This window comes from Sinocyclocheilus grahami, unplaced genomic scaffold, assembly GCF_001515645.1.
Source record: "Sinocyclocheilus grahami isolate Dianchi unplaced genomic scaffold, SAMN03320097.WGS_v1.1 scaffold50.1, whole genome shotgun sequence".
Taxonomy (NCBI): domain Eukaryota; kingdom Metazoa; phylum Chordata; class Actinopteri; order Cypriniformes; family Cyprinidae; genus Sinocyclocheilus; species Sinocyclocheilus grahami.
In genome coordinates, this window is record NW_015505229.1 from 1,786,554 (window position 1) to 1,801,370 (window position 14,817).

The 14,817-nt window shown below is 37.5% G+C and overlaps 1 protein-coding gene across 1 annotated transcript in view; it reads right to left on the reverse strand.

Annotated features, from left to right (window-relative positions):
- Window positions 1-14,817, reverse strand: part of ntrk3a (neurotrophic tyrosine kinase, receptor, type 3a) — a 232,477-nt gene that overhangs the window by 61,104 nt on the left and 156,556 nt on the right. The window contains exon 9 of the mRNA XM_016269255.1: window positions 2,533-2,721. Within this exon, the coding sequence (XP_016124741.1) occupies window positions 2,533-2,721 (189 nt within the window). The remainder of the gene's footprint in view (window positions 1-2,532; window positions 2,722-14,817) is intronic.

Genomic DNA, 14,817 nt, shown 5'->3' on the forward strand with positions numbered 1-14,817 from the left:
TATACAGTATATATATATATATAGTATATATATATATATATATATATATATATATATATATAGCATTTTAATTTTAGTTGTTTTAGAGTTTTAGTTGTTTATATATTTTTATACATATATTTGTATAAAATAATTTGAGGTCTGTGCTAAAACAAGTTTTTCTGTTAAAAAAAAAGTACAAAGGAAAAAAGATTCAGGATTCGACATTGACACCTCATGCAATCAGCTGTGTTGTTATTGCTTCGGCTCAGATGAATTAAATTAATCTTCTTGGTCGCCTCCAGGTGCTTCAAAAGTGATATCCAGCCTGAGTTGCATGTCTCTGCCCACAAACAAATCAAATTTATTTGATTATGAGGCAACAAAGCAGCACAATATGACTGATGAGACTCTGCCACATTTTTGGGGTTCAAAAGAGGCTGGAGAACCAGAATCACATCTTTAGAGGCCGATAAAATTAAGCCGATTTAACAAAGCTCACTTAGTTTGGGATTGTCTCCACATTGGAGACAGAACAGGCAGATCAGAAGCACATGGTGCCCGGAAACACAAGGTAGCGCCATTTTTCTCCCTGCACGCCACTGAGAATCCAATTTTGGCTTGATTTGGAAATCATGGAAAAGCTCATAGGAAGTACAAAGAGAATAAAAAAGAGTGAATGGGTGCGTTGAGGGAATACAGTCTGCCAGCCCCGGAATAATGTAAAATCCTAAAGACAGATAATTCACAGATTAGTTCGGATCAAGGCCGTGTGGAAGAGAAAACCCATCGGCGCTCCAAAAGGACTAGTGTGAATCCTTTTCTCAGGTGGAAATCAGAAGGTTTGCCAATTGTGCAAGAAATTAAAATTACCATATGAATATAGAGTCTTTTTCATCCTGGTTAAAGCAGATTAAATTACAATTTATCTGGAAATCAACCATTAAAATTCACGTAAAAATTTTCTTCTTTGAAAAATATTTATATAAAATGTTTTTTTTTATAACAATACCAACATATTTAATATATATATATAACATTTCTATATATTAAGAACTACTATGAGTACTATATGAGAACAAATAACTATATGAGAATAAAGTGAGAACTATATACTTCAAAACACTACACAAAAAAATCCACTTACTTTTGTAGTTGAGGCCGCTTTGAAAGCCCACTCAAATTCTTTTTAAACATAAAGTTAACAACTTTTCACGCCCCCGCTTCCTGCTTCACCCTCTCTTTTTCAAGCATACATATGCTTTTGTCTAGAATTCAATCTGTAAGGCACATGAGGGAATTTGCAGCCAACCTAAATTTAAACCCAAGTTCAATTTACTCTGGAAATATGATAGTACAGTAGGTGCACTAAAATATGATGAGTCTTGCTAAGGGGGGCAGCAGATTTATGCACTCCCTGAGCACACTGTAAAACTTTAGGCAAGGACAGAAACACCACAAATCACTGTCAATGTCGCTGCCACTCACTGTAATAAGTACACTTTCATAGGCTTTTCAAATGGCAGGAGTCTTCAGACTTTAATTGAATCAGTTCTGTTTGGAAGCGTACTCAAGGGGGCAATGAAGTGCTCGGGAATGTCTGCCTCCTGCTGTGTGGAACAAAGTCGGATTACGGAAAATGGCTGTTGGCGGGCAGCAGGAATGGAAATCATGAGTATGCAGTGCAAAATATATATTCAAATTTTAAAAAATGGCAATATTTAATTGATTAAAGATTAAATTGATTCTTTGATTGACACATGATTCAAATGCCTCACTAATTCTCACTGATGACTCACTGATTCACCAATTAACTGATTTAATTAATTAAATGATGACTGGACTGATTCATTGATTCATTAATCGACAGATGATTCAAATGACTCACTGATTCCCAAATTTACTGATTCACCAATTAATTGATTCAATGATTATTTCAGCATACAGTAGTAACAATTCTTGTTTAATTGCAAATATGACGTCAAAAAATTAATGACTTACTGTATGGTTCAGTAAGCAAATCAAATAATTCAGTTTGATCCAACTGGCTCACAAGACTCATTTGTTCAGGAATCAAACTACACTTTACTTTTTCCAAAGCTTATTGAAGTATATTTTACAAGAAAATAAAACATTTTCTACTTAAAACTGTTGTTTAATTCAATGTGTTATTTGCCATTCCTAGTAAATTTAACAAATAATTAGAGTGAAAATTGTTTCTACACCAATCTTTTTTTCTGTGTGCTCATGTATGTTTAATTGTAAAGATTAGTGTAGTACAAACTTCTCAAATAATGCATACTCAAGAAAAATAATTTAAAATAAAAAAATGTCAAACATTTTAGCAATGCATAGAAAATTTTTAGATTTACAAGTAAAGCTCTGATTGGGGGATTTAAGGTCTTGACATCTGGCAACCCCCCCCCATGGAAGCTTGTGAAGGCTTGTTATGCAAATTAAATGTTTTCAAGATAAATAGCCAGCAGGCAAATAACGCAGATGATTATGCTAAATAAATCTAGACAAAAAAATTTATAATTATTTGGTACTCACAAGTTGTGGGCTTGTTGCAGTTGTGCCCGTGCCGGAAATACTGTGGGTTTTCGATCACTGGGATGCGGGTCATGCCGATCACCACGGCGTCTGGCCCAGCATCCAGAGTACACGGGGTTATGATGCCATGATTAACATGATGGAGGGGGCTGGCAGAGTCTTCTTCACCGCTGATCACAGCCACGGGTCCTGCAGAGAGAAAAGAGAGTCACAAAATGACATTGGTTGCTTAATGGAAAATGAATGCAGCGTAATACATCTGAGAGGGAGAAGCGGCAGGCTCATTTGTCAGAATAAATGTTATCTCTTAGAGCTGCGACTGGCCTCTGAGCTCTTCTCTGTCATTTGGTCACACATTAAACGCCTCAGCCTGATTCAACCCCAGAAGCCTAAGCTGCCGTGGCCCCGGGCCATGGTAAACACTGACTCCCCAAGTTTCCCTAAGTCCCATCATCAGCTCATTTAGTGGCGTCAACACAAATACATCCACATTCAGTTGCGGCCCTCCAAGCCGGCAATAGATAAATGACAGGCCTTGACAATAAAGACAGCCTGATGGCCAATGTGAGAGTGTTTCAGGACAGCTGACTTAACCAGCACTTTCCCAATACGCCCACTGCTGCATTTCAATCAATCAATCAATCAATCAATCAATCAATCCATCCATCTCGGAAACAGCAGGGAAAGAAAAAAAAAACTTACCGTTGAGCCTTGAAAATAAAACAACATTTAAAATACAAATTTAGCAATACAATTAAATTTAAATGTAATAATATTTAGTAGTATTCATATTAATTAAAATATTAAATATTTATATATAAAAATTATGTTGTATATGACAATTTTAAGATGCTGTTTTAATATTTTTAATATTATATTTTCTGACACTTCAAATAATTCTAAGAAAATTGCATTTTTCTCATTTGTGCCTCAGGGCCACTGAAAATGTCACTAGAGCAAGTGAAGATCTGACCTATTGGCCTGACTAGACTAGCACAAAAAAAAAAAAAAAAAAAAAAATACATTAAAATCCTTACTGTTGAGCCCTGATTGAGCAAGCTAACATTTGACTGTTTTGAATGTTCATCAACATAATATATGCTGAGAACATGCAGGAACGGTCATGTTGTCCTTCAAGGCTTTTGATCCTGACAGTCTGTTTTACCTTGGAACTGTCTTAGGAAGATCCACGCAGTCATTTAGTTCATAAGGTCAGACACCTTGACACAGGCCAACGAGTAGACAGACAGACCAAGTTATTTATTTATTTACTTATTTTAAAGAAAGAAGTCATAGCAATCAAATAAAGCTTAACGTTGTATATAAGCACAGCTGCTTCAGTGTGAGAGATACAAAGACTTTCATATGAAAAAAAAATCATATGCAAAATAAGGATTGGGAGGGTTTCTTCCCACAGGGATTACAAATATATGCACATCTCTTTTGGCAGGTATCATGATGGGAAGCCTGTGAGTAAATAAATCATATTGAAGGATAAACAAGTAAACAAATAGATTAATAAATACATAAAGAAATGAGCTGAATAGTTTGAAATACGGACCTCACTAATTTGAGTGATTCGATTATTAGTAAGCATAAAAGTCGTCATCAAGGTTTAATTTGGAATTTAGTTGAACTGCCAAATGAAAAGGACCTTTATCAGATTTTGACCTGCTCTTTGTGAAATTCAATCTGAAATCGAAATGTAACGAGCAGCCGCAATTGCTTTCACTGCTATAAACGGAGATTATTTTGAGACAATAACAGTGGTCTGCTGTGACATATTTAAGGGGAAATCTTGGGTAAAAGTCTTAATTAGTTTTAGCCTTTAAGATAGGAGACGTTCAGCTAAGTGTCAAATGACCCCTGCAGCTAATCGGTCATTAAAATACTTTTCTTTTCCTTAATTGGAAAGTCTAAAAGCCCCAAAAGGACCATTAAAATCATTTTTGTAAATACTAAAAGGAGTCTTAGCAAGGTGAAAAAGTACTAACACATTTACCCCTTTTTTCAAAAAAACATACTGGCTAATATAAATATCTCCACTGCCATATGAGTAACTCAATAAAACAAAAACTTGAAGGTGTATAATATTATTATTATTATTCAATGTTTAAAATATCAATTTGAAGCTGCAGATAATTCAAGTCATCCAAACAATTATTCATTTTATCCACACAATTAAAAGTTGTTTTTATTAGCTCAGTTTTGTTTAAAATTACATTAATGTTGTTACGTTTTAAGTTTAAGAGTAACAGCACTCCTTAAAATACCTCCTTAATATCTTCAGGTTATACTTAGAGATGTGCAAAGTCAGACGCAGCCGTTAATGCGCTTCAAAATAAATACATAAGGCATATCAAATGGCACTTTCAAAATCCTATTATACAGCTGGCATGGTGAATTGAAGATTGCATTCACTCGCTGTTGCCTTTTGGCATTTTGAGTTAGGAACTCTATCAATAAAGTGTAGGAAACAATTTGTTTAAGCGGCAGAAAATGAGTGGCGAGCCATAATGTTTCTACAGGACTTCCTCCTCTTGTCATCTTCTCTTTGGACCTAGACAACTGTGTTAGGTTCAGAAGTTTCCATTTATTTTAAAAGGACCTTCCCTGCCTTACAAATAAATAAATAAATCTGGATTATCAACACTGTATTCCAAATAATACATTTTTTAAAACAATAAAAAAAACATTTTATTGTCGGGTATTGTCAGACTGCTTTAAGTGTACTTTGAGTTCTCCACTGGGACTGAGCACTACATGAAACACTTTTAAAAAAAAAGCACATTTCAATGATGAATTATGATTTTATTCCACCTTCCCGAACAATAAAAGCCTCAAGGCCAATATTATTTATTGCCTACACAGAAACATTATTTAATCTTTTCTTCTACTTCTGCATCTGAAGAACAAAGTCAATTTAATAAGATTGTGAGATGGGCGGAAGAGAACCAGCAAAATCTCCAGAAAGACAGTTGCTACATGCCAGAATTCAGATTGTCAACAATACAATTGCAAATAATGACAGCAATTGTATAAAAAAAATGCTATCCTCAAACCTACTGAATGAACAGGTTTGGAACCGGTAAAGTCAGTGGGAAGTTGTGGCCTAATGGTTAGAGAGGCGGACTCGTAACCCAAAGCTTGCGGGTTCGAGTCTCGTACCGGCAGGGATTGTAGGTGGGGGGAGTGAATGTACAGCGCTCTCTCCCACCTTCAATACCACGACTGAGGTGCCCTTGAGCAAGACACCAAACCCCCAACTGCTCCCCGGGCGCCGCAGCATAAATGGCTGCCCACTGCTCTGGGTGTGTGTTCACGGTGTGTGTGTGTTCACGGTGTGTGTGTGTTCACTGCTGTGTGTGTGCACTTTGAATGGGTAAATGCAGAGCACTAATTCTGAGTATGGGTCACCATACTTGGCCACATGTCACGTCACGTTAAATGAAATGGGTAAGTAGTGACAGACTTTTCATTTATGGGTGAACTACTCCTGTAAAACACCACTGCAAATACCTGCAGCCATGTGTAAAAACATAAAAAATTAGCTTGGCTTCCTTGTTTAAAACAGATGATGTTCTTCTCTGTTCTGGGCTGATTATCATACAGCTCAGGAAGTTCTCACACTGTTGTTAATTAGCACTGAAAATAACTACGGTAATCCTGCATGAAGACATGCATTACACATGCAAACTCACACATAAATTATCACCTTGCTGTATGTAGAACAGCAATGTCACACAGCTTGTGCCATATGAGTGATGCATACTAGATGTGTGTAAGCCAGAACTACATTGGGATTGAACTCACTTTCTGTCATTGCACTGATCTTTCCTTTTATGCTTTTAAGTTACAATAACGTAAAGTATGATAATGGGATGGGGGCTTTGTATTAGAGTATTGTATTTGTATTAGAGTATATATATACAGTGGGTACGGAAAGTATTCAGACCCCCTTACATTTTTCACTCTTTGTTAAATTGCAGCCATTTGCTAAAATCATTTAAGTTAATTTTTTTCCCTCATTAATGTACACACAGCACCCCATATTGACAGAAAAACACAGAATTGTTGACATTTTTGCAGATTTATTAAAAAAGAAAAACTGAAATATCACATGGTCCTAAGTATTCAGACCCTTTGCTCAGTATTTAGTAGAAGCACCCTTTTGATCTAATACAGCCATGAGTCTTTTTGGGAAAGAGGCAACAAGTTTTTCACACCTGGATTTGGAGATCCTCTGCCATTCCTCCTTGCAGAGCCTATATATATGAATGAATACTTCTAATGCAAAAACCTCTACGTCTGTCTGAGATTTTTTGTTTAAATTAGCATGTCTTTCAGGCTCCTATGTTTAGGTTCAGTAATTTCACTTTAAATGGCAAAGAAAAGGTTATTAGTCAGTGATAGAATGCCTTATTTTAGACATGGAAATGTGCAAATACTTGAAAACAGCAGCTTACCGGTTATCACAATTTCATCTCTGTGAAACAGATTAATAGTACAACATCCCCTGGAGCCTCAGGTGTACTAAGAACCCATCGCACCTTCTAATAAGCATCAGCAATGCTTACACTCAATACACTTCGCACTTTCCATTACCATTAGCTATATTTATTATTGCTTATACCCAGATTTAGAGATTTTAGAGAGTGCTACAAACACAAATGACACCTCAAATTGTGCCATTTATTGAAGAAACCTTTTACTTTTCTAAGCAATCAGACTTACAATTTCACGCTAACCAGATTTGAATTAGCGAGCTAAACTCAAGTGTGATGTGCTAACTGTTAGGCCACAGATCTGATGCTATTTTATATGCCCACAATTTTTGTTTCAGCTATTTTTTTTTCCTTCACAGCATGTCACGGCATACAATATTCTTGCAGCACAAATCAAAAGCAGCATGATTACCTCCCTATGCCATAAAACAACGCTAGCACCCATGCTAGTCAACAAAACAGAGTCCCAGTACTGGAAGCATTAATATACTGTGCCAGTACTTCTGCAGTCGGCCCAAACAATGAAAAACCGGCAGGAACATAAAGGCAGTCAGTCATCTTTATGGTCCTTAACAAAGTAGGCCATAGGCACAGCATTCGATGTGCATTTTGTTTATAGCTGCATAAACGCCCGTGGAGCTGGAGGGGAAGGACAGTACAGGCGCTTCACCTGAAGGGACAGATGAAGAAGCAAATGCAACACACAGTGACCAAATCTCCTCAGGCATAAATCAATCATACGCTCGCACACACATTAGCAGGATAAAGGACACTAGCACAAGACTGAAACCTCTTCATAATAAGAACCAACCTTTAGGTGTTCATATACAGAGCAAATATGCAGGGCAAAGATTATTTTCGTATAATTTTGTATCGATGTTTTGTTGATCAATTAATGAAACAAATAAATAGGAACAAGACAAGAACGCATTGTGGAATGAAGTGCATGACAAAATACAAACCCACTACATGCTTCCGCGGCCTTGAGAACAGGCCAAAACACTAGACTTTAGACAGACAGCAGGTGCTAAATTCAATTTAATGTAAACTAAAATAAGGTTGTGAGGAACAACGGTACAACTTAATCAATCACATCTTGTAAAACAATATTACATCCCAAAATGAAGCCCATACGAAGCTAGTCTCAGCCTCAGACGTCACGCCCACGAACCGTTGGCTGAACATCTGATACATACGGCACACAAAATTGGAAACACTTCGGGAGTTTCGAAGTCATGATCGGATTGGTTGAATTATACAGGATTTCCAGAAGACGTGTGTGTCGCGTTCTTTAACGTTCCGCCTGGAAACAAATTGGCCATGACTCCAAACCGCCTCATGTTAAAAGCAAGGCGTAAAAACACTGGATTTTTAAAAGTATGTGAAATATTTAAAGTTCGCGGCATAGCATATTTAAAATATGTCCAAAGTTTCACACACCGGTCTGTTATTGTGGGGACATTTCCACGCCCCTAAACATGACGCGGAACAAACCGAAACATGATTGGTTGCTTTGCCTGTCAGTCATATGGCCTCTTGGGCGGGCCTTGCCATTCAAAGTGGCCAAGGTTCCCAAACCTTCTGCCATCAGTCTGAAGGTCTGGCTACGTGAGACTAATTTCTTTTAAAGACTAAAAATTGTAGTCCATTACTGATTACAAATTATGCAAATTATAGTAGTAATCTGGATTACACATATTAAGTTATCTAGTCTGACTATTTTTGATTACTTTTACATTACTTTTGACCTAACTCATTTATCACAGACTTAAATGGGATTATTGTGTACCCTATTGATTTAAAAACTAAATAAATAAATAAACATTCTATTACAGCAAGGTTTCCCTAACTGTATGTTAATTTAGAAAGACAAAAAAATGGGGTGATTCAATAAATTATGAATAATTTACCTTCATTGTGTGAATAATATGTAATCATGTAATCCATAAAAAATAACTGTAATTTGAATATGGGCATTTAAAATGTAGGCCTAATATAATCTTAATATAATCTAATTATTACATTATCTGACGCAGAGCCCGGTACGAGGTAGAGCCCCCTCGGTTTGTTCGCAATCGCGTTCTGGGGGGCTGGGGGTTCCCCTCGGTCAGCACCAGTTGCACCCCCCTAAGGACGGCCCTGAATTATTACTTAATTAATACTTATTTTTTTGGAATCTGATGACATAATCCAGATTACATGTAATCAGTCACTGCCCTACACTATATATTTATTTTTAATTTTTTTCAATAGACAGCTCTACAGAAAAAAGCCATTGATTTTCCAAGAGATTTTCAATGACACTGAAGAAATGCAATGGACAGAATTGATAACTTCCACAGCCGTGTTGTTGTTCACATCAAACAAATATGCTACTTTTACAATAACTGTCACTGACATGGAAACTCCTTTTCTCAAAGTCTGCTGTACAGGATGCAATGTGAACAGCAGACATAAGACTAAATCGAATTAAATCTGTTTGCCGAAAACTGCTCATGTTAATATGCTGGTGGCACATTTATGTGTGATGCTCACATGTGCATTCATTACGAACTGTGGAATGTTTCGAACATGTGAATCACAACAACGTGCAAAGGCTTACACACCTGCACTGCCGAAATGTTCCACGCTCAGCAGAATCTCAGACAAGCCAAGGTAAGACAGAGTGCTGCAAACTGCAAAGCTCTGTTTGAGAATCAATGGATTTCTTAGACTTGATTATCCCTGGCCAGACGAATCAATTACACAAAGTTATGGGTCGGTGTAATTTATTTATTTTTATTTTTTCAAACCTTTGAATGTAGTCAATTATTTGTGATTATTTATATTAATTTTACTGTTGATGTTACTACATTTTACTAAAATTACTGAGTTAGTGTAATTTTTGTTTAGTTTTGTTTTACAAAAAAACATTTTTTTGTAAAACAAAACTAGATCAGAGCTGGGCAACTTTGGTCCTGGAGGGCCACTGTCCTGCAGAGTTTAGCTCCAACCCTAATCAAACTCTGCAGGACAGTGGCCCTCCAGGACTGAAGTTATCTAGCCCTGCTCTAAATGTTACATTTACTAAAATTACATTCAATTTTAGCTAACAAAATAATTTTAGTTGACAAGATATTGCAAAATTAAATGAGAAATTCAGTTTTATATATTATTTTGAACATGTATTAATACATCTTGCTTTCATCATTGTTAACGAGATCACATTTTTAAGAAAAAAAGAAAACAATTGCTGTTCCAAGTGACTAGCTGTTAGTGCGAGCTCACATCTCTCCATCATATGAGTCACATCACAGCATTGCTTTAAAATTCTGCCTACGGGTATCGCGGTTTCATTCGAAATATAACTTTTTATTCAGTAATTTTTCATTGACATATTAATACTTGTGAAAAACCAACACACTGCTGCAGTGGAATTAAAAATAAGAAAAAAAGAAAACAATTGCTGTTCCAAGTGACTAGCTGTTAGCGCGAGCTCACATCTCTCCATCATATGAGTCACATCACAGCATTGCTTTAAAATTCTGCCTACGGGTATCGCGGTTTCATTCGCGTTCATTAAGTCGTCTGGCAGTGTGTAATGGCGCCCCTAGGGGACTGGAGGTCCGTTTCGCGTGTAACCCTGCAGTGACCCTGTGAAGCCTTCAGCACTTTGCCAATGGCAACTGACCAGCTTGCGTCCTAAATGGAAAAATGAAGTATGGCCATACGTCTGGGCTGCCAATATTCCTACAACTCTCTGAGCGATTAGCCATTTTGTAAAGTGGTGAAAGATCTGTGACAGTAAATCAGAGTACGGTGTCGTTCAGGTGCACCTGAAGCCTCTATGCGGTATTTTACCCTCACAGACCACCTCTGGTAAATCGTATATAGAGGAATGGAGGAACCGGAGGGAGGGATGGAGCAGAATAGAGCGAGACAGAGCAGAGAACACATATATCAATTGAAATGGTGACAGCCACACACATTCATCGACTGCTGCAGTGGAATTAAAAATAAGAAAAAAAGAAAACAATTGCTGTTCCAAGTGACTAGCTGTTAGTGCGAGCTCACATCTCTCCATCATATGAGTCACATCACAGCATTGCTTTAAAATTCTGCCTACGGGTATCGCGGTTTCATTCGCGTTCATTATGTCGTCTGGCAGTGTGTAATGGCGCCCCTAGGGGACTGGAGGTCCGTTTCGCGTGTAACCCTGCAGTGACCCTGTGAAGCCTTCAGCACTTTGCCAATGGCAACTGACCAGCTTGCGTCCTAAATGGAAAAATGAAGTATGGCCATACGTCTGGGCTGCCAATATTCCTACAACTCTCTGAGCGATCAGCCATTTTGTAAAGTGGTGAAAGATCTGTGCCAGTAAATCAGAGTACGGTGTCGTTCAGGTGCACCTGAAGCCTCTATGCAGTATTTTACCCTCACAGACCACCTCTGGTAAATCGTATATAGAGGAATGGAGGAACCGGAGGGAGGGATGGAGCAGAATAGAGCGAGACAGAGCAGAGAACACGTATATCAATTGAAATGGTGACAGTCACACACATTCATCACACAAGGAAAACATTTGGCTGATTGTGCTCACCGCAGTGAGGCTTCACGTGGCTGGCAGGTGTTTGATTCCCGCTGAATGCTAATGACCCTGATCGCCCTGGCAGAAATGAAGGGAGAGAGAGAGAGATAGAGATGGGCTGATTGTTTTGAAAGGAGATCTGACTTAAGAGACGAATAATAACTACAACCTACTAATGTACTGTAACTGACTACAAAACCTGATCATAAAAAACGCATCTCGATCTTTTGGCATGTTGAAGTCATGTCAGAATGATTTTATTAAACAGCTATATGCATGTGAGTTCCACGGCATGAAATGGAAATTTTCCCTATCAATTATTGATCTTGTTATCAAGAGTTTCATCCATGCATATGTTCCATATTTAATATTTTATTTTTTACCAAATTTTTTTATTTAAAAGTCACGACTAGGACTTCTGATGAAATGACAGACTTCTTCTACATAAACCCCACCCTTCCTCACATTTGACTGCAAGGCTCAGTTACTGATTACTGACTGAACTCCCTGTATTTTTTTCTTTAAATAATGTTTATTTCAGGAACCAGGCAGTAGAATGCCAACAACTTTTATTTATTTTATTATGAATTTATGATTACAGATATAAATGATCACTTAAGAATTGCACTTGTGATGCAGAGTGCTTGAATATGATTCCAGAAACACAAATCATGATACAAGATCTCAAAGACTTGAAAAAGCAAGCTTAGGTAGCATTTTTAGCAGCACTCACATGTCATTTCTGAACAATCATGATACAACCAACAAGATAAAACATTGCCAGATTCATGTTCATCTGATTTGGATAAAACTGAAATGGGCTTTTACTGCCATTAACTGGAAATTTAAATGACGAATAATAACTACAACCTACTAATGTACTGTAACTGACTACAAAACCTGATCATAAAAAACGCATCTCGATCTTTTGGCATGTTGAAGTCATGTCAGAATGATTTTATTAAACAGCTATATGCATGTGAGTTCCACGGCATGAAATGGAAATTTTCCCTATCAATTATTGATCTTGTTATCAAGAGTTTCATCCATGCATATGTTCCATATTTAATATTTTATTTTTTTACCAAATTTTTTTATTTAAAATTCACGACTAGGACTTCTGATGAAATGACAGACTTCTTCTACATAAACCCCACCCTTCCTCACATTTGACTGCAAGGCTCAGTTACTGATTACTGACTGAACTCCCTGTATTTTTTTCTTTCAATAATGTTTATTTCAGGAACCAGGCAGTAGAATGCCAACAACTTTTGTTTATTTTATTATGAATTTATGATTACAGATATAAATGATCACTTAAGAATTGCACTTGTGATGCAGAGTGCTTGAATATGAATCCAGAAACACAAATCATGATACAAGAGCTCAAAGACTTGAAAAAGCAAGCTTAGGTAGCATTTTTAGCAGCACTCACATGTCATTTCTGAACAATCATGATACAACCAACAAGATAAAACATTGCCAGATTCATGTTCATCTGATTTGGATAAAACTGAAATGGGCTTTTACTGCCATTAACTGGAAATTTAAATTTGAAAAGTCATGAAATATGCAAGAAGCAATATAGTAATATTTAGTATGTCGCCACAGGCATGTATTTCCAATGTTGCCGTAAATACCAATGAGAAACCTGTAACTTTCTTTTCAATTAAAGATTTGCAGTGCATGTAAAGTGTTACTTATCACAAAAAGTTGTAGTTGTGATTTTGACAGCATAATTTAGTTTCTAGCTTGCTAGAAATAACTGGTTTATGAGCTGGAAGGCTTGTGCGATCAAACTACATTTCCCATCATCCCCTGTGAAGCACAAGAATGATCAAATACACAGATAAAACTCCAATTACACACCTGATGTTCATCTTTTGGCCTCCATTAGCTTGCATTAGCGCTAAATGCTAAACAGCTTAGACATAGAATGAAGTTTTCCAGAGAATCTTTATTATTCCGACCAAAATCGCATAATTTGTTTACGATTCCTCTTCAGTTTCTTTATATTTACACAATACACAAATATTTATTATATTTATGAATCACACAATAGACTAATTCATTAGCATTAGCAATTAGCAATTATTGTTTTGATATCAGCAGGTTTTAGGGGCTGAAGCTGAGCCAATTTTTCTTGCATGCAACTGCGTTTTGTGCAGTGAAATCTGGTGGAAAGGTGCCTCTATACGGGGTAAATGGTCACAATGGAAACCTGCCTGTTATAGACTATTTCACAGTGTTTCAGCAGAGATGAGTGTACAGACACCTACATTACAACATACACGTATATAAACATTCAGAGAGGTAGACTGGTAAACCAGCGAACTGCCGGAGACAGCAGAAAGAGCATGCCGGGATATAAAGAGAGGCCATGGGGGGAGCTCAGGGGACAGAGAGACAGACAGAAGGCAGATAAAGTATCAGACAGAGGAGAGCTGAGAGCCAGGAGGGGCCACAGGGTCCAGCCCCCTCATTTGTTACCCACCCAGGCAGACGAGGCTCTTGGTGTGCTTTTATTGAACAGTGTCCATTCCTGATGGATCTCTACTGCCCATGCAGAGGAAATGGAGACAATGGGGGATGAGACATTAAGAGTGTCCTGTTCTGACTTTTGTCTCATGCAGTCCTCTTCCTGTTTTGGTACCTGCCCAGTCCATGTACTGCTTCTGTGTTCCTGACTGCTTATACGGCACACTGCCTACTATTTGAGTGTAGTCATATGCAATATGCAAATAAAAGTTTCTAATGGTTGCCACATGTATGTTTGCGGGAATTTGACAAAATCAAAATCAAAATCATGCACAGTTCAATCATGACAACTCTCGGAACATTTTAGCATGGTGATGGATATGACAATGTTAATGTATTTGGTCTTGGCGGAACAGATCTGCTACGCTGCTGCTGAATTGCTGCTGCTGTTGGTTATTGCTGTAGTTGTAGATTATTGCTGCTGCTGCAAGCAAGCATAGGAACTTGCTACTGCCAATGCTAATGGCGATACGCTGCCATGAGTATTTAAGACATACTGCTGCTGCAAAAATAGCATATAAAATAGTAGATCTATACAAGTGGAGCTGGGGAAGGTGGAGGGTTTCCGAGAACTCCGAAAGCACGCTGCAGGAATCTCAAGTGAATGCTAGCCAGCCGTATAAATGCAAGGCAGAAAGCTCATTTGCTGCATATGCAGCATGAACCAATCAGCTT